Below are 22,196 nucleotides of genomic sequence, written 5' to 3'. Positions count from 1 at the left end.
GGAATCTGTACTACGTGGCGGTGAGGTAGTACGCCCATTGACGTCGCCCAAGCGGGAAGCGCTGTAGTGCATAACGGTCTCCACTAGTTACCACAGTCACAAAGCCAAAAATGTGTATATCGTAAAAATTCCTGAAAACAAAAATTAGATTTTTGGTGTTAATTTAAGGTTAGGGTTAGGCATAAGGTTAGTAGTGTGGTTAAGGTTAGGTTTAAAATCACATTTTAAGAAGATAATTTGTAGAAATGGGCGGGGTTTATGACTTTGTGGCTGTGGTGACTAGTGACGACAGTGAATAACTAATAGCTAGCGAGCATCTACTGAAAAAAATACACAATCGTGAATACTCAACTAATGTCGGTACCAAAGTAAAACAAGCGGTCAAATAACGTCAGCTTGCCGCACCTTGATAATCGATGTGCGAGCCGCATCACATGTCAACTGGTTGAATCGTTGCATGCACTGACAGCTGTCAGGGAAATGGAACATATCCGAACGCCTAAGGTAAGAAAGCTAGCTAGCGCCATTCACGTTACTGTTTTTTTGTTTTACCTCAGCACAACATTTCAAATGCATATGATGTAGCTAGTTAGCTAACTTTAGCTAGCTATAATAACTTGCTATGCAATTACAACAACGTCTGGTGCGTTGACAATGGTGCCCCAAAAGCTCACGTTAGGCCTGACAAATACAGGGCCAGTTAATTAGTTAGTTAGCGTGTTAATCTGCTCAGTCTTGTTTTGGTTCCAAGAGAAGCGGATTCTGCTGCACGGCTGTATGAATGGCCTTTAGAATGGGCAAGTTGGTTCGCGCTTTGGGTGGTGACTTTAGAACATGACAGAGAGATTCAGGGAAGCCACTGTAGACATTGCTAGCAATATGAAACACTATCACAGTATAGGTGGAGACAACCGAGTAGGCTACACCAAGAAGGCAATCTTTTTTTTCTGGTGTTTTGACAACAGACTGTCTGATGTGCTGTGTGCCAGTGACCTGTTTTTCTCGCTAGCCGCCTCCTGCAGCTGCCTGTCCTCCTTGGCACAAACTCGATATTAGATTTATGGTACCAGCTGGATGTTTCCAGATAATGCATTTAGTGTGATGGGGCCACCACTACGTCAAAAGAGCAAAGTGGATGATTTTTTTGTATTTATGCTATAGTCAGAATGATGAGCTAGTTATACAATGATTTGCTATAGTGAGTGACAGACGTCATCACAGCCGCTGTTTTCTCAAAACAGGCTCAAAGCTTTCATGTTGGTGGCACTGCAGTCAAAGGGTATTTCTGTTGTAGCTTAAATAGCTTATTTGAAGAGCCACCTCAAAGTCCTTTTGTAATTTTTTTATCAGTTTAGTGCCGCCTGAAGGAGTGTCTGTTGAACTGCCACGTGTGTGTGTGTGTGTGTTTTGTTCAGGTGAAAGAAATGGTGGGTGTGGTCGCCTGCAAGGGTGTTACCCATCTGCAGTATTTTAGGCTCTGACCCCCTGGACACTGTTTGAACTCTTAATTAAAACATACAGACAGACAACTCCTGAGATTTACTGTGGCCTTGGGCCATGTGTGCACTAATCTGGATCAAGCTGATATCCGAATCAAGGAAATGGGCCTAGGGACTGTGGAACTGCAATGCAGTTGGCGAACAGGACAGTCATCAGCTTGACTTCAGGCCCGTCAACAACCTTTTCTTTCCTCCTCCTCTGTGTGTGTGTCAGTCTACACACACACACACTCTCTTCTGTTCGCTACCAGGCCTTGACTGAGCTGACTGATCGCCATCCTGTGGCGTTGCCTAGCACCACACTGGTTGCTGGGAGACAGAGAGAGACTTTCAAAGAGAGGGAGAGAGAATAGGCTAGCCTATTTGTTAATCACAGATTAGAATAGTGCAGATGAAGTATATTCAGTCAAGTGTTCTAAATGTCATTGAAGTGATACAACCTACAGGGTGTGAAGACAAAGGTGAGAGTTGAATGAAGTAGTTCTTCATCTTGTAACCACTGTCAACAGGAGTCAGTGAACCAGGAATGTGTAAAAAAAAATCATCTCTGGATCGACACTGTCAATGTTCTACTGACATTTATGCTGTGGGAGTGTTAGTGAGGACATGGTAGTAGGGCCAAAGGTTTTCACTACAAGTGTTTTTGTGCTTGGGTTATAAATGGACAAGGGAAAGAGAGTCCAAATCTCTTTACATAATGTTGCAAGGAGACAGGTTTGACAGGTGTCACTGTAATCATAAATGTACCTGTGCAGGTGGAGCAGGTGCGTCTGTTGGAACGTTTCAGTAACAAGTCCACCAGCGGGGCGCTGCACCTGACGGCCACACATCTCATCTTTGTGGAGAGCAATAACGCTGCCACCACCGCTGCACAGGAGATCTGGGTAAGAAGTACCTCTATTCTAATACAGAACACACCTTATCTCACACAGCGCTCTAAATTCAGAATGTAGGACTTGCTTCAACTAATCCCTGACACAGCCCATTACAGATTAGTGTTCTTTAATATCATAGGTGTGTGTGGGTGGTGTGAGGAAGTAGGGCAGTGTGAGGTGTGTGTAGTCTGTCTAGCGGTGATAGTTACTGTTGAGACACCGTGGGAACCGGGTTCGGCCTTCCTCGAGTGACAACTGTTGCTACAGTAACCTGCTGGCCCAGCCTATTCTCAACATCGCCTTGGTAACCTGTTGGCAGTGCCAGGTGGAAAGGAAGGGGTGAGAGAGTAGGAATGAGGTAGTGCAGATGAAGCTCTTATTAGGCCTACTTGACTTGATAAATCAACTTCATTTGTCACATGCACCGAATACAACGTGTAGACCTTACCGTGAAATGCTTACTCACAAGCCCTTAACCAACAGTGTAGTTCAAGAAAGAGTTAAGAAAATGTTTACCAAATAAACTGAAGTAAAAAGTAACACAGTAACGAGGCTATATACAGGGGGTACCGAGTCAATGTGCGGGGTACAGGTTAGTCGAGGTAATTTGTACATGTCTGTATTGGTGAAGTGACTATGCATAGATAATAAACAGCGAGTAGCAGCAGTGCAAAAAAAAAAAAAAACTGTCTATGACTTGGGTGACTGGAGTCTTTGACAATTTTTTGGACTTTCCTCTGACACCGCCTAGTATATAGGTCCTGGATGGCAGGAAGCTTGGCCCCAGTGAGGTACTGGGCCGTACACGCTACCCTCTGTAGCGCCTTACGATCAGCTGTTGAATTGGGTAGGTTAGTTAGTGCTGGCTGGGCTGAAGTCTGGAACAGAAATCTGTAAACCATGTAGCTCCAGGCCCACGGTTGGGAGTCAGACCTCTTAACAAAGACACTGCTGCCATGCTTCCTACACACTTCCTTCCTCTTCCTACTGCTGAGCAAGGGGAAAAGTGTGTGTCAATTTGGTAGCTAGCACTCAGTCAGAGTCAGTCTGTGTAGCAAGGCAAAATGTGCCTCCAGGGCATAAATATTGAAGAGATGCTAAGACTTGGTTTTAGGCGTGGGCGGTATCCAGATTGTCATACCGACCTTGTGCAATACTGGGCTATTCGGTAATACCGGTACTGAACACAAGGGGCGCTATTGTAATCCGAAGGTTAGCAATGCTAACAACTACATGTAAAATCCCAAAGACAATGCTAACTAAATATTAACGACTGCATTGGGAACATTGTATACAGTCTCTGACCTAAAGTATTTGCAGGACAGACATCCCAGCTCATAAAGTTACACAAGTAACTCAAATGCTACTCAGTTTGCTGCACGTGCAAAACAAGGCTCTTGATCCAGAGGGGATTCTTCTGTTACCAAGCTAACCACCTACAGTGGATGCTCCACTTAAAGTTTGGCGATTATGCTGCGGGACTTAGAGGTAATTTGTGGTTTAGTACAGTACCCTGCGTCACCACTTGAGGAAGCACAGTTCCCGCTCAGCCCAGTCAAAACTGTTCGCTGCTCTGGCACCCCAATGGTGGAACAAGCTCCCTCACGACGCCAGGACAGCGGAGTCAATCACCACCTTCCGGAGACACCTGAAACCCCACCTCTTTAAGGAATACCTGGGATAGGATAAAGTAATCCTTCTAAACCGCCCCCCCCCCCCTTAAAAGATTTAGATGCACTATTGTAAAGTGGTTGTTCCACTGGATATCATAAGGTGACTGCACCAATTTGTAAGTCGCTCTGGATAAGAGCGTCTGCTAAATGACTTAAATGTAAATGTAAATTGCTCCAGACCAGCGCAAGGAGGAGTTAGAGCACTGATTATGCTTTTGGGTCCTACTGTGTCTCTAACTGACAATGAATGGGCGACATAAACCTAAATAGAAACTGATAATTGTGCACGACTTCAGTATCACTTACTAAAACTGTTTATTTTGTTAGGATTATTTTGCTCTTACTGTAGCCCACTCCCGACCGGTCACGTTGTACAGCGCCTAAGTGGCGCAACGGTCTAAGACTCTGCATCGCAGTGCAAGCTGTGTTGCTACAGATGCTGGTTCAATACCCGTGACCCCCTCGACTGGGAGACCCATGAGATGACTGTAGATTTTTGGTTTCTCTCCCTCTTAAAAACCGAAATAAATAATAAACTGGCTTTATTTACAAATTAGTAACAATGTCTCACCCTATGTCCAATGGCCTTTTATCTCGCTCATTTTACGCAAGGTTCAAGGCACGAGGGCAGGGGGTACGGGATGGGCAGCAGAGCCGCACACAGAAGACGGACCTAGCCCATGAGAAAGGGGTGGTGGGCCCCCACCCCGCCCCACTGGGTAGTACATAGCAACACTTTAAAAGGCATTGCACTAATAATGGCGCTGACTAGGGAAACGTTCCCGCTGTTCTTAGTGCCAGTCTGCACGTTCAAACTAAAATAATGTAACTAATAATGGCATCTTTATGCTTTCATTTATAAAATAATGATAAAAATATTCTCCAATCCTCACGTCATATTTTTAGATATACCGTAGGAGACATGAGTCTCACTAGTGTTGCGTAATGTGCTGCTAAAAGTGGTGTAGGTCTTATTTATTTAAAGAGCATATTGAAGTTCCATCCTAACGGAAACGGAGGGATTTGTTTTTCTTGGATTAGAAACACCATAATATTAATCAAATTAATTAGGGGTTCTCTTCTTCATTGTAGAATAATAGTGAATACGTCACAACTATGAAATAACACATATGGAATCAGTTAAGAATAAATTCTTATTTATTAGGACAGCCTACTCCTTCCTCCCTGTCGGGGAATTGAACCCCGGTGTCCCGCGTGCCCGCATGACACAGGGATTCTTTAGCTAAATAGCCCAGTACTGTAGGCTACTTCCGGCTGTCACGTTGTACAGCGCCATATTTTCCGTGCCATCCTAACGGAAACCCAGAGGGTTTTTCCTTTTTCTTAGGATAGAAACACCATAATATTAAGCAACATTTCTTAATCAGTCCCTTATACTATGTTTTTACAAAAAAGGTTTTAAAATCTCTAGTACAGCTGCTATTGAAGGCTATAAAATGCTTCTCAAAGATGCCCTCTGGTGGTCAAACTAGCACTAACTAGCATTAATGGTACCAGTGGTTCACACTTAAATAACGTGCCATAGAATCCTGCTTCACCGTGCAAGCTGTGCTACAGTACGCTGCACCTTTTAAAGGAGGTACCACTGTAACTAGATGGCTCAATAGCTACTAAATTAACAAACCAATTGCACAACTGCAGAGCATTTAGCACATCTTTAGACAGTTAACTTAATAGTTATAAGAGTTGGCAGACATTTTTAGTTTAAATTCCATACTGTAGCTAGGTCACCTAGATCACATGGCTGCACAACAGTGGGTGACTCACAAGGCCATGGTCTCTCGTCATTGTGTGCTTGTAAACAAACACCATGTGACTGGCGAATACCGTCAAGCTTCTTAATGAAAAAATTGTGTGACTGGTGAAATGAAGTACGCAATCTTCTTCATCTCCTAACGTATAGCACAATTTGACTGCCGATATTTACTTAAATGTAGCTACAAACGTTCACATTTATAAAAAAACTTCTCAAATAAATAGTTATGGGTATTGAAAATCCATTTCTATTTTCAAATAACCCGGTATATGGTATATCTCACACACACACACACACACACACTTAGTGTTGGAATGTTCTGCTAGTCATTAACTATGCTGATGAATGCGCATTTTAATAATGTCCCAGGGTTGGAGTCACTATAGGGTTGTTGGTTATCTAATATGATTATGGAGATGGAATGATTTAAATATGCTTATTTGGTGCATTGTCCTTTCATGCGCTCTGTTTTGATGGTCATGAAAAGGCTTTAATGAATTGTTAACCTCATTCACACACTCCTGGCAGATAGAAAAAGGTGATGAGGTATGATGATTGCAATGAGCCCGTGTGTGAGTGCACATTATCTCCCTGCGTCCTTTGTGTGTTTAGATGTTTGATAGAGTGAAAGAAAAAGGTCTCTACCTCTAGATTAAGAAGACTTTATTTGTCTGTTTTACAAAAGGTTAAACTGAAATTTGAGTTCCGCTTTTATCCCAACCCCTCAAAGACACACTTACATAGGTTGGCGCAGGGGGCTGTTACACGGGGTGCCCGTGAAACAGTTGTTGTGGGAGTTTAAATGCCTTGCTCAAGGGCACAATGGCAGGCAATCGCATCTAGGATTTGATACCAGCGACCCTCCGGTTGCCAGCTCACTTCCCAACCTATTTTTACCGTCAGATCCGGGATTCGAACTGGAAACCTCCGGTGGCTGGCTCTTGTCTTTAACTGCTAAGTTACCTGCTGCCCCTACAGTATGTCCTGTGGCGTCATATTAAGCAAATGTATCATGACTGTTTTGTGTTCCCCTCCAGATCCTGCACCACCACATAGCGTCAGTGGAGAAGCTGTCGTTGACCACCAGCGGTTGTCCTCTGGTCATCCAGTGTCGTAACTTCAGAGTGGTCCACTTTGTGGTCCAGAGAGAGAGAGACTGTCACGACATCTACAGCTCACTGCTCAGATTGCTACGACCAGGTACCTACTGTACCTGAGCATGTGTGTGTTTCAGTTAGGGCTGTGATGGTGATGGTTATTGGTCAGCTAAATGACCCCTGGTCACAGTTTTAAAATCGTTAGAATAGCATTTTTATTTAAAAAAATGTAAGACGCACATTTCTTCCTCTCCTCCGCTCCTGACTGCATGTGCTGCTGTAGGGAGGGGGTGTTGCCGAGGCAACCAAAGACTTGTTTGCCACAACACCTTGCTTGTTTCAGCAAGGAGCAACAGTTTCATCACGTTGTAGAGAGTCCATGTTACCGCGGAAATGGACTCAACCGCAAGAATGACCTGCCGTCCCGTCTTCAGTCAGCTGTTCATTCCACCCCCAAAAAACAAAAACTAAACGGTTATGACTGTTATTTTATTTTAATGAGTCTTCATTCATAATCGTTGGTTGATGATTATAAGTTAATTGTGCCTCTGCCCTACTTTGAGTGTGCAGGACGCTTGAGTCGAGTGAAGTTTCTAAAGAATGTTGACATTTGCTCTCTCCCTCTTCTCAATCTCTGTCTCCCTCCCTAGTATCCTATGATGAGCTCTATGCGTTCTCCTACAACCCCAAGCAAAACGAGCAGCAGAGAGAGGAAGGCTGGCAGCTCATCGATCTGGGGGCGGAGTTTGAGAGGATGGGCGTACCCTGTGACCGATGGCAGCTCACTGACGTCAACAGGGACTACAAGGTGGGCAGAGCGTTTCAATAGGATTCAGGATGTAATGGAATAAGATTGGTTCAATATTTGACAACAAATCCCATGATTCTATGTTTCCTGTTGTAGATATGTGAGACGTATCCCAGGGACCTGTATGTGCCCATAACAGCCAGTAAGCCCATCATCGTCGGCAGCTCCAAGTTTAGGAGCAAAGGACGCTTTCCTGTCCTCACATACTTCTACCAGGAGAAGAAGGTAACACCTTACCCTACCCATCTTCACCCTAACATTCAGTGCATTCCGGAAGTATTCAGACCTCTTCTTTTTCATACATTACAGCCTTATTCTAAAATGTATTAATGTATTATTATTTTTTTTCAATCTACACACAATACCCCATAATGACAAAGAAAAACAGGTTTGTAGATTTTTTTGCAAATGTATTAAAAATGAAATAATTTACATAAGTATTCAGACCTTTTACTCAGTACTTTGTTGAAGCATCTTTGGCAGCGATTACTTCCTCGAGTCTTCTTGGGTATGATGCTACAAGCTTGGCACACCTGTATTTGGGGAGTTTCACCCATTATTCTCTGCAGATCCTCAAGTTCTTTCAGGTTGGATAGGGAGCATCACTGCACAGCTTTTTTCAGGTCTTTCCAGAGATGTTCGATTGGGTTCAAGTCCAGCCTCCTGCTGGGCCACTCAAGGACATTCAGAGACTTTTCCCGAAGCCATTCCTGCATTGTCTTGGCTGTGTGCTTAGGGTCGTTGTACTGTTGGAAGGTGAACCTTCGCCCCAGTCTGAGGTCCTGAGCGCTCTGGAGCAGGTTTTCATCAAGGATCTCTCTGTACTTTGCTCCGTTCATCTTTCCCTCGATCCTGACTAGTTTCCAAGTCTATGCTGCTGAAAAACATCCCCACAGCATGATGCTGCCACCACCATGCTTCATCGTAGGGATGGTGCCAGGTTTTCTCCAGACGTGACGCTTGGCATGCAGGCGAAAGAGTTCAATCTTGGTTTCATCAGAACAGAGAATCTTGTTTCTCATGGTCTGAGAGTCTTTAGGTGCCTTTTGGCAAACTCCAAGCAGGCTGTCATGTGCTTTTTACTGAGGAGTGGCTTCCGTCTGGCCGCTCTACCATAAAGGCCTGATTGGTGGAGTGCTGCAGAGATGGTTGTCCTTCTGGAAGGTTCTCCCATCTCCACAGAGGATCTCTGGAGCTCTGTCAGAGTGACCATCGGATTCTTGGTCACCTCCCTGACCAAGGCCCTTCTCCCCCGATTGCTCCGTTTGGCTGGAGCGGCCAGCTCTAGGAAGTGTCGTGGTTCCAAACTTCTTCCATTTAAGAATGATTGGAGGGGCTTCCTGGGTGGCGCGGGGGCCCCATGGGGCGGCACACAATTGGCCCAGCGTCGTCCGGGTTAGGGAGGGTTTTGCCGGCAGGGATAGCCTTGTTTCATCGCGCACTAGCGACTCCTGTGGCGGGCCGGGCGCAGTGCACGCTGACCAGGTTGCCAGGTGTACGGTGTTTCCTCCGACACATTGGTGCGGCTGGCGTCCTGGTTGGATGTGTATTGTGTCAAGAAGCAGTACGGCTTGGTTGGATTGTGTTTCGGAGGACGCATGGCTCTCGACCTTCGCCTCTCCCGAGTCCGTACGGGAGTTGCAGCGACGAGACAAGACTGTAACTACTACCAATTGGATACCACGAAATTGGGGAGAAAAAAGGGGTAAAAAAAAAAGTGATTGGGAACTTCAATGCTGGATACATTTTTGGGTACTCTTCCCCAGAGCTGTGCCTCAACACAATCCTGTCTCGGAGCTCTACGGACAATTCCTGTGACCTTATGGCTTGGTTTTTGCTCTGAAATGCACTGTCAACTGTGGGACCTTTACAGTTGAAGTCGGAAGTTTACATACACCTTAGCAAAATACATTTAAACTCAGTTTTTTTCACAATTACTGACATTTAATCCTAGTAAAAATTCCCTGTGTTAGGTCAGTTAGGATCACCACTTTAGTTTAAGAATGTGAAATGTCAGAATAGTAGTAGAGTGATTTTATTTCAGCTTTTATTTCTTTCATCACATTCCCAGTGGGTCAGAAGTTTACATACACTCAATTAGTATTTTGTAGCGTTGCCTATTTAAATTGTTTAACTTTGGTCAAACGTTTTGGGTAGCCTTCCACAAGCTTCCCACAACAAGTTGGGTGAATTTTGGCCCATTCCTCCTGACAGAGCTGGTGTAACTGAGTCAGGTTTGTAGGCCTCCTTGCTCGCACCCGCTTTTTCTGTTCTGCTCAAATGTTCTATAGGATGAGGTTTTGTAATGGTCACTCCAATACCTTGGCTTTGTCGGCCTTAAGCCATTTTCCACAACTTTGGAAGTATGCTTGGGGTCATTGACCCATTTGTGACCAAGCTTTAACTTCCTAATACTGATGTCTTGATGTTGCTTCAATATATCCACATAATTTTCCTGCCTCATGATGCCATCTATTTTGTGAAGTGCATCAGTCCCTCCTGCAGCAAAGTACACCCACAACATGATGCTGCCACCCCCGTGCTGCACGGTTGGGATGGTGTTCTTCCCCCTTTTTCCTCCAAACATAACGATGGTTATTATGGCCAAACAATTATATTTTTGTTTCATCAGACCAGAGGACATTTCTCCAAAAAGTATGATCTTTGTCACCATGTGCAGTTTCAAACCGTAGTCTGGCTTTTTTTATGGTGGTTTTGGAGCAGTGGCTTCTTCCTTGCTGAGCAGACTTTCAGGTTATGTCGATATTGGACTCGTTTTACTGTGGATATAGATTCTTTTGTACCTGTTTCCTCCAGCATCTTCACACGGTCCTTTGCTGCTGTTCTGGGATTGATTTGCACTTTTCGCACCACAGTACGTTCATCTCTAGGAGACAGAACGCGTCTCCTTCCTGAGCGGTATGACGGCTGCGTGGTCCCATGGTGTTTATACTTGCGTACTATCAGAAGCTTCTAAAGCCATGACATCATTTTCTGGAATTTTCCAAGCTCTTTAAAGGCACAGTCAACTTAGTGTATGTAAACTTCTGACCCACTTGAGTTGTGGTTCAGTGAATGATAAGTGAAATAATCTGTCTGTGACACAATTGTTGGAAAAATGACTTGTGTCATGCACAAAGTAGATGTCCTAACCGACTTGCCAAAACTATAGTTTGTTAACAAGAAATTTGTGGAGTGGTTGAAAAACGAGTTTAAATGACTCCAACATAAGTTTATGTAAATTTCTGACTTCAACTGTATATAGACAGGTGTGTGCCTTTCCAAATCATGTCCAATCAATTTAATCTACCACAGGTGGACTCCAATGAAGTTGTAGAAATATCTCAAGGATGATCAATGGAAACAGGATGCACCTGAGCTCAATTGAGTCTCATAGCAAAGGGTCTGAATACTTATGTAAATAAGGTTTTTCAGGACCTCCCGAGTGGCACAGTGGCCACTGGAGATTCTGGGATCAAGTCAGGCTCTGTCGCAGCGGGCCGCGACCGGGAGACCCATGGGGCGGCGCACAATTGGCCCAGCGTCGTCCGGGTTAGGGGAGGGTTTGGCCGGCAGGGATGTCCGTGTCCCATCGCACACTAGCGACTCCTATGGCGGGCCAGGCGCAGTGCATGCTGACACAGTTGCCAGGTGTACGGTGTTCCCTCCAACACATTGGTGCTGCTGGCTTCCGGGTTAAGTGGGCATTGTGTCAAGAAGCAGTGCAGCTTGGTTGGGTTGTTTCGGAGGACACACGGCTCTCGACCTTCGCCTCTCCTGAGTCCGTAAGGGAGTTGCAGCAATGAGACAAGACTGTAACTTTCTCTTTCCAGACTCATTTCAAACATCTCCAATCCAAAGTTAAATCTTGAATTGGTTTCCTATTTCGCAACAAAGCATCCTTCACTCATGCTGCCAAACATACCCTCGTAAAACTGACCATCCTACCGATCCTCGACTTCGGCGATGTCATTTACTGCCATCCGTTTTGTCACCAAAGCCCCATATACTACCCACCACTGCGACCTGTACGCTCTCGTTGGCTGGCCCTCGCTTCATACTCGTCGCCAAACCCACTGGCTCCAGGTCATCTACAAGACCCTGCTAGGTAAAGTCTCCCCTTATCCCCGCTCACTGGCCACCATAGCAGCACCCACCTGTAGCACGCGCTCCAGCAGGTATCTCTCTGGTCACCCCCAAAGCCAATTCCTCCTTTGGCTGTCTCTCCTTCCAGTTCTCTGCTGCCAATGACTGGAACGAACTACAAAAATCTCTGAAACTGGAAACACTTATCTCCCTCACTAGCTTTAAGCACCAGCTCTCAGAGCAGCTCACAGATCACTGCACCTGTACATAGCCCATCTATAATTTAGCCCATACAACTACCTCGTCCCCTACTATATTTATTTATTTATTTATTTATTTATTTTGCTCCTTTGCACCCCATTTATTTCTATTTCTACTTTGCACTTTCTTCCACTGCAAATCTACCATTCCAGTGTTTTACTTGCTATATTGTATTTACTTTGCCACCATGGCCTTTTTTTGCCTTTAACTCCCTTATCTAACCTCATTTGCTCACATTGTGTGTATATAGACTTATTTTTCTACTGTATTATTGACTGTATGTTTGTTTTACTCCATGTGTAACTCTGTTGTTGTATGTATCGAATTGCTACGCTTTATCTTGGCCAGGTCTCAATGAGAACTTGTTCTCAACTTGCCTACCTGGTTAAATAAAGGTGAAATAAAATAATTAAAATTGGATAACACGAAATTGGGGAGAAAAAGGGGTAAAAAAACCAACATTTTAAAAATAATAAGGTATTTCAGTTTTTATTTGTAGTACATTTTCAAACATTTCTAAAAACCTGTCGTTGCTTTGTCATTATGGGATATTGTTTGTAGTAAAAACAATGTAATACATTTTAGAATAAGGTTGTAACAAAATGTGGAAAAAGTCAAGGGGTCTGAATACTTTCCGAATGCACTGAATACCCTACCCATCTTCACCTTAACCATAACATGTACCTGGTTTTATTTGGCCCCCCAAGTTCTTTCTTTTTATTGTTGAGAATTTTAATTGTTGAACGTAAGACACCAGGAAATCAGTCCCAAGTGATTTTACTTATGTAATTTGTTCCCAAGTATTCCCACACATAATGGAGAGAAATTATTGTAAGGTTTGAAAAGATTATGTGCTCGTCAAATATTATATCTGTTTGGACTTCTTTCGGTCAATTTACAGTCTACAAATTATTTATAATTATGTTCCGGCCCCCCGACCATCCACTCAAGGAAAAATCTGTCCACAGTGAATCTAGTTGATGATCCCTGCCCTAACGTTTTACCACTGATCACAACACCAGTCATAATCTAAACCTAACCTGTACCGTTACCTCTACCATTTCACCCCAACGCAATATTCCTAACCTACCAAGTCTCCGTAAATCGTCCAGGTTAGGTGTATGTGGCCTAATCCCCGTTTTCTGTGCTCGTCCCTGTCCCTTGCAGGCAGCAGTGTGTCGGTGCAGCCAGCCTCTCTCTGGGTTCAGCGCACGATGCCTGGAGGACGAGAGCATGTTGCAGGCCATCAGCAAAGCCAATCACAACAGCCGATTTGTCTACGTCATGGATACCAGGCCCAAGGTACCCAATCGCAACGCCGTTAGCAAGCTCTTCCCAAAGAATGTGTACATTCTCAGTCCATTCCTTCATTCTTTTTGTTTATCGCCCTCCCTCTCTGCAGTTGAATGCCATGGCCAACAGAGCAGCAGGTAAAGGCTATGAGAATGAAGATAACTACTCCGATATCCGCTTCCAGTTTGTGGGGATCGAGAACATCCACGTGATGAGGACCAGCCTACAGAAACTCCTGGAAGGTCAGACGGGCACACTCACTCACACCCACACATGCACTACACACACATGCGCTATTTACTTCACTCCCTCCCTCCATCTCTCTCTGCCTGTCTCAGTGGTGGGAAGTCGTTTTCTGTCAGTGAATGACTACCTGCTGGGCTTGGAGAGCTGTGGTTGGCTACGGCACGTCAAAGCTGTGGTAGATGCAGCCATCTTCCTCACCAAGGTAAGGCCATGTCCCTTCTCCAATCACTTTCTGCTTTCCACTTCAGTTTAGTCACACTGTGATTGCAGACAGTTAGGGGTATAAACGTTAAATTCGGATCCTTAACGTTTTAAGAAAAATCCCAAACCGAAAAACAATGTAGCAGTGCAGATATCACAACATGATTTTCCGTGTTATATCCTAACTAGACGATATGCTATAGAGGTCTGGGGAAAGTTGTTTCATTGAAATAAAACCAGAGAGGAAGAGGTGAACTTGAGGCTACTTTGGTGAATATGCAAGGCAGATTTCCAAGACATATGCGCACCTCTCTCTCTCCCTCACGCTGACTCGCCTGGGGGCGTATTCCTTCTGCCGATTCTGTTGCAAAATTATTCTTAAACAGAAGAAAACGGGGAGGGACCTACCTCCATTTGTCTGTAGAAACTCTCGTTTTAGTTGAAAAACGCTTCTCAACTGTTAGAGCAGTGTTATGATCATTAGTCCTAATGCCAGTGTGTGTTCAGTCTTCGGTCTGTTGCGTGTAGAATATCCTAGCCTATTCATTGATAATAGGCCCTGCTTTACTGAAGTTGCGAGACATTGCAAGGAAAGAAATTGTGAGATACAGCATTCCATTGCGATACCAGCTTTTGACTGCCTATAGATGGGCCTAGTGCACGGTTCTGACTGTCTGCCTGGTGGCCGTCCTGCCTATGCTGTTCCCCTCCCCTCGCTATCCGTCCCTCGCTAGCTCGCTATGAAAGATGCAACTGTTTGTTCTTGGAAGTACGGCAACTACTCGGTCTCCTCCGTTCCAAAAATTCTGAATCTTTAGGAGTTGATTCTGAGCGGAATCTAATCTTGACATTCAGAAATGGGAGTCAACATGGGAGTCAACACCGGGAGTTGAGGAATCAATTATTTTGGCGTCGACTCTCCACCACTACGTCACTATCGTTAACAGTTGGAAAAATAGCAGAGAAAGGCAAGCGACAGCTGCGAAGTCCTGTATGGCAATACTTTAAGAAGTTAAATGAGATGGAAATGCAAACTTTGAAAGGTGGAATTGAGGTAAAGAAATGGTACTTAAAGTGCAATGCTTAACCATCTGGAAGGGATGCATCGTGAGACCCAAACCATTGCTGGCAGCAGCACAGCTGTAATTTTATGAAATTCTTATTGTTTAAACAGTGAGACATTTTTCTCATTTGTCACATGAAGCAGGTAGCCTAGCACTTAGAGCATTGGGCCAGTAACCGAAAGGTCTCTGGTTCGAATACCCTGACTCTGTAAAACAACACATTTTACTGCACCTTTCCGGTGTGTGTGACAATAAAAACATTGTATTTAAAAAATATATAATTTATTTACAAGTTATGGCAGTGATTTAACTTCAGTCCCCCTCCCCCGTAGGCAGTGACAGTAGAAGGAGCCAGTGTGTTGGTCCACTGTTCAGACGGCTGGGATCGGACAGCCCAGGTCTGCTCTCTGGGAGCTCTGCTCATGGACCCCTACTACCGCACCATCAAAGGCTTCATGGTAAGTGTGTGTGTGTGTGTGTGTGTGTGTGCTACTGCACCATCAAACTTCCCTATGCCTGTAGACATGCGTAGAGGAAAGAAACATGTCATAAGCAACTCTGCTCTCTCTGTGGTTCAGGTCCTCATAGAGAAAGACTGGATCTCATTTGGACACAAGTTTGCAGACAGATGTGACCAGTTGGATGGAGACCCCAAGGAGGTGTCCCCCGTCTTCACACAGTTCCTGGAGTGTGTGTGGCAGCTCACCGAGCAGTTTCCCCAGGTGTGTGTGCAGGCATCTGCGTGTTTCCAGTATACTCACCACATAGCAGCCATCACAGTGGAAGAGTGAGGAATGATTGTGATGATGATGATACCTACTCTTCCTCAGGCGTTTGAGTTCAGTGAGTGGCTGCTGCTGCAGATCCATGAACATGTTCACTCCTGTCAGTACGGAAACTTCCTGGCTAACAACCAGAGACGGAGAGAAGAGCTGCAGTGAGTAAACCACAAACATGCACACTTTCCATCTCTCCCTCTCACTCACTCAATCTTCTCTCTCTCTCCTGCCAGACTTGGAGACAGGACTCACTCTCTGTGGGCGTTTCTGTTAAGTGAGCAGCAGAACTACCTAAACCCCGCCTACTGCCCCGCCTACGCAGACACACACCCCGTCCTCGAACCCTCCACCCTGCCCTGCCACTTCAAGTAAGAACTAGTCCTTTACCACCTCTCTCTGTCCTTCCCTCATCCACTCTACTCTAAGAATATCCTTTCTCTATCCTTTCCTCATCTTCCTAATCTCTTTTTCACTCCACACTGCTTTTTCCCACCTGGACAAAAGGAACACTTACGTGAGAATGCTGTTCATTGACTACAGTTTACCGGTCAACACCCTAGTGCCCTCCAAGCTCATCACTAAGCTAAGGGCCCTGGTATTAAACACCTCCCTCTGCAACAACATATCCGCCACGCTGACCCTCAACAAGGGGGCCCCTCAGGGGTACGTGCTTAGTCCCCTCCTTTTCACCCATGACTGGGTGGCCGCGCACAACTCCAACACCATCATTAAGTTTGCAGACGGTGGTAGGCCTGATCACCGACGACGATGACGAGACAGCCTACAGGGAGGAGGTCAGAGACCTGGCAGTGTGGTGCCAGAACAACAACCTCAACGTCAGTAAGACAAAGGAGCTGATCGTGAACTACAGGAAATGGAGGGCCGAGTACGCCCCCATCCACATAGACGGAGCACATTTCTTTTGACTCATCACATATGCTGCTGTTACTGTTTATTATCTATCGCATTACCTGGTCACTTTATCCCTACCTAATATATCTACCTAAATTACCTTGTACCCCTGCACATCGACAGAGTACAGTACCCTGTGTATATAGCCATTCTCCCCCCCCCCCGCAAAAAAAATATAATTTTAATTAAAAAAAATATATATCTCTGCATTGTTGGGAAGGGTCCGTAATTAAGTATTTCACTGTTAGTTTACACCTGTTGTTTACGAAGCATGTGACAAATACCATTAGATTTTGATCTCTTCTCCATCCTCCTCTCCGTCGCTCTCTCTCTCATCAACCCTACCCTGTTATTCCCTCATGTCTCTCTCTCTGTCTCTTTCTGTGTGTGTGTCAGGTTCTGGAGGAATATGTACCACCAGTTTGATCGGTCCATGCACCCCCGTCAGTCTGTCCTGAAGAACGTTCTCACCCTGAAGGAGAGCAACTGCCAACTGGAGGACACAATAAAAGAACTGGAGGCTGTGAGTACTTGTATCTCACTGGGTTGATGGGTTGTGTTGAGGGCTTCTATTCTGTTTCTTGCTTATTTTGAAGTAATTTTTAATTTTTGTATGCATTTCTTTAATGGTGCAGTGTTAACGCATTGTTTGTTTATTGGAGAAGGGGGTGTATAGATGGGCAAAATGAGCAGAGGCAGGTTGCTGTAGTAACGGAGACTCTGCTGGGGCTGAGGAGGTGAGTACAGGGTCTGTGGGGAACGGTATGCATGCTGGTGGGGCTGAGGAGGTGAGTACAGGGTCTGTGGGGAACGGTAAGCATGCTGAGGAGGTGAGTACAGGGTCTGTGGGGAACGGTAAGCATGCTGGTGGGGCTGAGGAGGTGAGTACAGGGTCTGTGGGGAACAGTAAGCATGTTGGTGGGGCTGAGGAGGTGAGTACAGAGTCTGTGGGGAATGGTAAGCATGCTTGTGGGGCTGAGGAGGTGAGTACAGGGTCTGTGGGGAACGGTAAGCATGTTGGTGGGGCTGAGGAGGTGAGTACAGGGTCTGTGGGGAATGGTAAGCATGCTGGTGGGGCTGAGGTGAGTACAGGGTCTGTGGGGAACGGTAAGCATGTTGGTGGAGCTGAGGAGGTGAGTACAGGGTCTGTGGGGAACGGTAAGCATGCTGAGGAGGTGAGTACAGGGTCTGTGGGGAACGGTAAGCATGTTGGTGGGGCTGAGGAGGTGAGTACAGGGTCTGTGGGGAACGGTAAGCATGTTGGTGGAGCTGAGGAGGTGAGTACAGGGTCTGTGGGGAACGGTAAGCATGTTGGTGGGGCTGAGGAGGTGAGTACAGGGTCTGTGGGGAACGGTAAGCATGTTGGTGGGGCTGAGGAGGTGCCACACAGAAGGAGAAAAGAGAGGGGCTGGGCAAAGGCAGAGTGGGCTCATCCCCGGAAATATTGCCTGTTATTGAGGAGGAGGCCCTGATCAGGGGGGAAGTGCAGGGCGGGCAGACTGAGGAGGACGTTACCGTGCCAATGGAGGAGGACGAGGAGGCCTTGTTTTCAGACGGCTTAATGGAACTAGAGCTGCCAGCCAGTCAGGCGGAGGGCCCTATACATACAGCGAGGGAACTGTCTAGCTTCCTGAGGGAGACTAAAGGGGAAAAGAAGGTTCCACTGTAGTGTTATTTTCCTGCTTCTGAAAGGTTTGTATGGTTGGTACAACACCTGATGAAGACTGAGGGGTTTAGTGTCCTCTCACCCAAGAAGCAGGCTAAGAAAGTCGGTCGCATTGGTGCGTAAGCGCATTTCTGCAGACTCTGTGTAAATTGCTAGGTCTTTTATGGCACGCTGGCTTCGTGGGCTACTCTACCGGTTTCTAATTGTGGTGTTTTCCCTCCCACCTGGAGATTTTACGGTTAGGCTCCCTTAACATGAACGCGACACAGACTGGGGGAAGAGGGGTTTGTAAATCTTGTTTACATTTTTTTGATTTTTTTTTACAAGAGACACACAGTGATGTGAAGATTGAAGTGGATTGGGGGGGTCTGGTGGAAGGGGGCGCAGGTGCTAAGCCATGGCACAAAGCTTAGTGCAGGGGTAGCTATGCTTCCCCCTGGGACTGGGTGTCAACATTAGTGGTTAGAGACTAAATCAATAACCTTTCATAAATGTGTATGCAGCTAGTACAGGACGGGAGAGGGAGCTTCTGTTTGGGTGTCTAAGACAGGAGCTTGCACACTTAGCGCAGGACCAGGTGCGTGTGTTGCGGGGAGGGGGGATTGGAACCACACAATTGACTTCACTAAAGACAGGAATGTTGAGGAATTGCATTTGGTCTCGGCAGGGGGGTTGAATGATGTTCTGAATGAGTTGGACACATGGAGAACTAAGTATCCCACCTCCAAAGCAGTATGCGAGGGTAAAGGTGGTTTGGGGTAGGGTGAACGCAACTCGTTTGGATCGTAGCTATACATTCAAAAATCTGAGCAATAGGCTAGTGAGAGCCTCCATTCTCCCAGTTGGGTTTTCAGACCATCATATTGCCATGGCTCACTTCTGTTTCACCAGGGCTCAGACAGGTGTCGTATTGAACATTCTATGTAAAGCTCTTACATGATTCCACTTTTTGCTCAAGCTTCCAAGGCTTTTGGGAGAGGTGGGGACACCGGAAAGGGGAGTTTGAGTCTCTGTTAGTGGTGGGATGTAGGGAAAGCCCAGATTGGGTTTTTCTGTCAGCAGTATACAGCCTTTTGTTCTTCAGAGTCCAGGAGAGTAGTTGGGAAGCTTGAGTGTAGCGGAGGTTGAGCTGGTGTGGCAGAATAGGAGATGATCTTGCAGCCCCCACCCTAACTACACTGGGACATGGGGCTCTTTATCCCATCAAAGCGAATGGAGCACTTGTAGGAGCTGGATTTTCCACGTTGTCAGAGATGGATGCTCTCTCTTGTTTGGGTGGGGAAACCAGGAAAACCCATTGTTTACTTTTGTCTGATGGGCGTGTAACTTCTGTTGTGAGGGAGATGCTGCAGTACTGAGGGAGATGCTGCAGTACTGAGGGAGATGCTGCAGTACTGAGGGCCTGGCAGCTGCTGAGGCCCACACGAGGGGGGGCAGCGGTGTGGGAGGAGCCCATCTTCCACAACCCACTGATCCCTTTGAGGTCCGTTTGTTCAGCCACCCTGCAGTGACGTTTAATGGCAGCAGGAGACTAGCTGACCAACGGCTGGTGGGGGGTGGGAAACCCCTCAGGAGGTGGCACAACAGGCGGTACTAACGTCTCTTAGGTTGCTGGAGAGAGTCATGGGAAGGTCCAGGAGGCTCTGCCTGAGCCAGTGAAGAGGGTTCTGGAGCAGCCTCTGGAGGAGGGGCCACCACTGCAAGTGACAGCAGAGACTTGGGACTGGCAGGAGGGTTTGGAGAACATACTGATATTTAGCACGCCGAGCCTGTGGGAGTTTGCGGAAGTGGGGGTAAGGCGCTGTACACCCTCCGTGTCAAGGTTAGGCATGTCAGGAGCTTAGTGGGAGTGACGGGGCATCAGTGGCAGGGGGTTGTGGGGGGCTGAGAGCATGGCAGGGTATAGGTGGAGGGTGCTTTATAAGCTCCCAGTGACGTTGTTTCAGGAGGTGTGGGGGCTCAGGGGGCTGTCTGTATGGCTGGAGAGGAGGGGTTAGAGGTACGGTTTTAATGTGGTGCTGGTGTATTGAAACAACACACAATGTGACATCAATCGACACAACAGGTGATTGTGTGGAGGTATTGGTGGTGTGCAATGTGTTTTTTTTATGGGTGGGGGGGTTCTCTCTCGTTACTAAATCTAACCCCATGTCTCCTTCTTTGTGTCCCTCCAGAGGCTACAGAAGCATGGCATCAGCCCCCCCACCCCGGACCCTCAGGCTTCCCCTAGAGACCAACGCATCCTCCCCACGCGCCCTCACTCCCTCATCCTGGGAGCCCCCCTCAGCCGGAAGGAGGCACAGCGACAGCAGGAGGAGGAGGTGGGGGAGGAGGTGACAGAGTGCTGCAGAGACACAGAGCGGACAGTGGAGGGCAGCAGCGGTACAGAGCGCATGGAGAGCTACAGTGACCTGCAGGGGACATACGGGGCCAAGGCCGAGCCCGCTGTGGTCAGCCTGGAGTTTGGAGTGGCCCGCATGACCTGCTGAGGCGTGTGATACTGGAGAAATGGAGGAGGAGGGGTGATTGGGCTGGAATGGAGGGATGCAAAGAGTGAGAGATGGGGTCACTAAAGGACGAGTGTGTGAGTGTGTGTTGGTGTGAGTGCGTGTGTGAGTCTGTGAATGCGTGTGTGTGTTGTTTAGCCATATTCCTATGTTGGCGAATGAAGGTGTATTGTAAATCTTTATGGAAAGCAGCATTTACTGCACATAGAAAGGCTTGTTTTTAAGAATGTTGAAAAGCACTAAAGAAAATAAATGACAACATGAATCATGAAGATCTGCGTGTTCTGTCTACCTATGTTATTCAACTCAATACAACTGTATTTGTGAAAGCCAACGCTCTGTAGGACAGTTCCAGACATCGGACTGTGTCTGCTCTGATCTCTTGATGTTCAAACCATCAGATTCTTCCCTTAATCCAACATCTAGCCGATTTAATAATGAACATCCCATATTTCATGTTCTTAATATTGCGATCCTCCAGATAGGGTGACGGCCAGGTACAGATTTGAGTTCTAAAACGTCTCGATCCTCCGTCAAAGCCAGAACATCTTTCAATAACCCTGTTTTAACTTGGAATTGCACTGAAATCGGATAATTTATCCTTCAAACTGTTCCATCTTCCGAGATGGCATGATTCCACTGTAATCTGAATGATGGATGCTGAAAGCCGATTTTTACTTCCATGTCCAACATTCATCCGTGGACATGGCATTGAGATAATCCCATTGGCTCTCTTGGGTTGATTTAGATAATCCAGTTGGTTACCTTTGTCTCACTGGGTAAGGTCATGACCCCATTTTCAAGGTAATTGCCATAGTTACTCTGGGGTCATAGAACATTGGAGGGGTCAGCAGGAGAACAAGGAGGCTGTGTGTGAGAGACTGGAAGAGTATCAATCCATCTCTGATCCACCTCTATGCAGACGACACCATTCTGTATACTTCTGGCCCTTGGACACTGTGTTAACAACCCTCCAGACGAGCTTCAATGCCATACAACTCTCCTTCCATGGCCTCCAACTGCTCTTAAATACAAGTAAAACTAAATGCATGCTCTTCAACCGATCGCTGCCTGCCTGTCCAGCATCACTACTCTGGATGGTTCTTATTTAGAATATGTGGACAACTATAAATACCTAGGTGTCTGGCTAGACTGGAAACTCTCCAGACTCACATCAAACATCTCCAATCCAAAGTTAAATCTAGAATTGGCTTCCTATTTCGCAACAAAGCATCCTTCACTCATGCTGCCAAACATACCCTCGTAAAACTGACCGTCCTACCGATCCTGGACTTCGGCGATGTCATTTACTGCCATCCGTGTTGTCACCAAAGCCCCATATACTACCCACCACTGCGACCTGTACGCTCTCGTTGGCTGGTCCTCGCTTCATACTCGTCGCCAAACCCACTGGCTCCAGGTCATCTACAAGACCCTGCTAGGTAAAGTCCC

The 22,196-nt window shown here is 46.3% G+C and overlaps 2 protein-coding genes across 5 annotated transcripts; both read left to right on the top strand.

Moving 5' to 3' along the window:
- Positions 1–269: 269 nt before the first annotated feature.
- LOC115152271 (myotubularin-related protein 6) lies at positions 270–21,016 on the top strand. Of its 3 annotated transcripts, XM_029696984.1 has the most exons (15): positions 270–504; positions 2,255–2,383; positions 6,862–7,024; positions 7,572–7,729; positions 7,826–7,954; positions 13,244–13,378; positions 13,479–13,611; positions 13,708–13,817; positions 15,213–15,338; positions 15,459–15,602; positions 15,711–15,817; positions 15,893–16,027; positions 16,968–17,094; positions 17,237–17,308; positions 20,412–20,496. In XM_029696984.1, exons 1-14 carry the CDS (start codon positions 481–483, stop codon positions 17,258–17,260), a joined length of 1,644 nt encoding a protein of 547 aa, XP_029552844.1. In that variant the 5' UTR covers positions 270–480; the 3' UTR covers positions 17,261–17,308; positions 20,412–20,496. The 3 variants fall into 3 exon arrangements, with proteins under 3 accessions (XP_029552844.1, XP_029552824.1, XP_029552833.1); XM_029696964.1 differs by lacking the exon at positions 17,237–17,308 and having other exon boundaries at positions 20,412–21,016; XM_029696973.1 differs by lacking the exons at positions 270–504; positions 2,255–2,383; positions 6,862–7,024; positions 17,237–17,308 and adding an exon at positions 7,041–7,395 and having other exon boundaries at positions 20,412–21,016.
- Positions 17,315–18,858, top strand: LOC115152311 (oleosin-B3-like). 2 transcript variants are annotated; one of them, XM_029697086.1, is made up of 2 exons: positions 17,315–17,746; positions 17,798–18,858. In XM_029697086.1, the coding sequence occupies exons 1-2, from the start codon at positions 17,336–17,338 to the stop codon at positions 18,041–18,043; spliced, it is 657 nt and encodes a 218-aa protein (XP_029552946.1). In that variant the 5' UTR covers positions 17,315–17,335; the 3' UTR covers positions 18,044–18,858. The 2 variants fall into 2 exon arrangements, with proteins under 2 accessions (XP_029552946.1, XP_029552938.1); XM_029697078.1 differs by having other exon boundaries at positions 17,315–17,899; positions 17,951–18,858.
- Positions 21,017–22,196: the final 1,180 nt, after the last annotated feature.

The sequence above is a fragment of the Salmo trutta genome, chromosome 2 (assembly GCF_901001165.1).
Source record: "Salmo trutta chromosome 2, fSalTru1.1, whole genome shotgun sequence".
Classification (NCBI taxonomy): Eukaryota; Metazoa; Chordata; class Actinopteri; order Salmoniformes; family Salmonidae; genus Salmo; species Salmo trutta.
This window is presented reverse-complemented; position numbering and strand designations above follow the sequence as displayed.

Bases quoted from the DNA above. Each gene is read 5' to 3' on its own strand.
- LOC115152311 (XM_029697086.1), top strand. From the start codon at position 17,336: ATGCATGCTGGTGGGGCTGAGGAGGTGAGTACAGGGTCTGTGGGGAAC. The intron at 17,747-17,797 runs GTGAGTACAGGG...GGGGCTGAGGAG, and splicing joins ACGGTAAGCATGCTGAGGAG to GTGAGTACAGGGTCTGTGGG.
- LOC115152271 (XM_029696964.1), top strand. From the start codon at position 481: ATGGAACATATCCGAACGCCTAAG. The intron at 13,612-13,707 runs GTCAGACGGGCA...TGCCTGTCTCAG, and splicing joins CCTACAGAAACTCCTGGAAG to TGGTGGGAAGTCGTTTTCTG. The intron at 16,028-16,967 runs GTAAGAACTAGT...TGTGTGTGTCAG, and splicing joins ACCCTGCCCTGCCACTTCAA to GTTCTGGAGGAATATGTACC.